Source organism: Choristoneura fumiferana, chromosome 12 (assembly GCF_025370935.1).
Source record: "Choristoneura fumiferana chromosome 12, NRCan_CFum_1, whole genome shotgun sequence".
Classification (NCBI taxonomy): domain Eukaryota; kingdom Metazoa; phylum Arthropoda; class Insecta; order Lepidoptera; family Tortricidae; genus Choristoneura; species Choristoneura fumiferana.
The window spans coordinates 10,295,450-10,297,348 of NC_133483.1; the positions used below are offsets into that span (position 1 = coordinate 10,295,450).

Here is a 1,899-nt window from a genome sequence, read left to right on the forward strand (position 1 = left end):
CTCTGTGTGTGTTGCCCTTAAATCATAGACAGCATAGGCTATTTTTTCTTCTTTGTGATTGAACGCATCCGTAAATCTGTCTGCAACGCGAACGTTGTATTTTTTTGATTCAGTTGTAGCACTGACAAAAGTCACCTTACGGCTTGTTCTCCGCTTGCTACTCACTGGTTTAAAACATTTTCTTTTTTTGCGCATTTAGTTTCTGAACAAAAATTAGCTGACGTTGCTATTGCCGTTGACATTTTGGTTACTTGTCATTTCTCAGTTGTCACATCATCACAGCCCGTCGGTCGCTTGGTGTACTGACAGGCCGCATAAGAGCATTTTTTAGTAATTAAAATTGCAGCGATAATTTTATCGCTGGTTTGCTTAGTTATTTCAATTAGAGACTATGTTCTAACACCATGACGAAATACTTACAGTGTACATTCCTGATCTTTCTGTCATGGCAGTTCGGCACGGTTTCGTCGCACGATCACCTACTCGAAGGCATTTATTGCGGGAAAGAAAACTGTTACGAAGTCCTAGGGTCACTAGGGACGTAACTAAGAATGAAGTGGGTAAGGCCTACCGTTTGCTGGCGAGAAAATACCACCCGGACTTGCATAGAGATCCTGAGGCAAAGAAGGTTGCGGAAGAGAAGTTTAAGCAGATCGCTACTGCCTACGAGATTCTGCGCGATGAAGAGGAAAGGACTGACTATGATTACATGCTTGATAATCCTCAGGAGTACTACGCCCATTATTACAGGTACTACCGCCGGCGCATGGCACCCAAAGTAGATGTTCGCATCGTGATTGCTGTCACGATCTCCATCATATCAATAATGCAGTACTACAGCGCGTGGTCTAAGTACGACACAGCCATTAAATACTTTATGACGGTTCCAAAGTACAGGAATAAAGCACTAGAAATTGCCAAAGCTGAAACCAAGGAGCTACAGTCTAAGAAAAATAGAAAGAGTAAATCAGAACAAAAGGAAGAGCAAGATAGAATTATAAGGAGAGTTATAGAGGAGAACATGGATATAAAAGGAGCTTATGCAAAACCAGAAATCACAGATATTCTTTGGGTTCAGTTGATAATCCTGCCTTACACCATTTCATATTACCTATACTGGTACATGAGATGGTTTTGGAAGTTTACTATTCTGCGACAGCCGTATGGTGAAGAGGAAAAACTGTATTTAATTAGAAAGTTCATGAAATTGGGACAGCATCAGTTTGACTCTTTAGAAGATAAGGAACGGGAGGAGTTTTTGGATGAAGAGTTGTGGATCAAAGACAACTTTGTGGCCTGGAAGACTCTAAAGGATGAGGAAGCAAAGAAAGCTTTAGCAGAAAATAAAAATACAAACAATATAGAAGATACATAAAGCAACATGGAGTGGGAAGGATGACATTTGACGACTCCTGATGAATTAATGTTGTGATATTTATTTTGTCCTAATTTAATGTTATAAACCAAAATAATATTTATACTGTCATATTTTCTGTGTCTAATCATTTAATTATTTCATGCATCTGCATAAATTTTACTTTTTCACAACCAAATAGTAACACTAAATAAAAGCTGTGGTGGGACTGCAAAAGACTGCATTTAAATAAAATTCATAATTTATACAAGTAGTTTTTTTATTTGTTTATTCTCTGTCTCAACATTACTACATTGATTCAATTATTATAATATAATAGTTACATACATAATTACATTCATAATTTACACTCATCACAAATGGCAATTCGTTAAGGCATTCTAATCCGACACACCAGGCGCTCACTTTTTACAATTACAACATTCATTTTATGTCAAGGCAAGTTATAGATACACAGGACAATTTTACAAGTTCCTTACTGTCAAAGTTGAAAGGCAAAACTCTAGAACAGCAAATATTGCGAT

The 1,899-nt window shown here is 37.3% G+C and overlaps 1 protein-coding gene across 1 annotated transcript; it reads left to right on the forward strand.

Moving 5' to 3' along the window:
• The first annotated feature begins 250 nt into the window (after positions 1 to 250).
• Positions 251 to 1,625, forward strand: LOC141433270 (dnaJ homolog subfamily C member 25 homolog). Its single transcript, XM_074095236.1, is given in 3 exon segments — positions 251 to 528; positions 531 to 1,343; positions 1,346 to 1,625. Coding segments are annotated over 3 exon segments (1,008 nt in total). The 5' UTR covers positions 251 to 404; the 3' UTR covers positions 1,417 to 1,625.
• Positions 1,626 to 1,899: the final 274 nt, after the last annotated feature.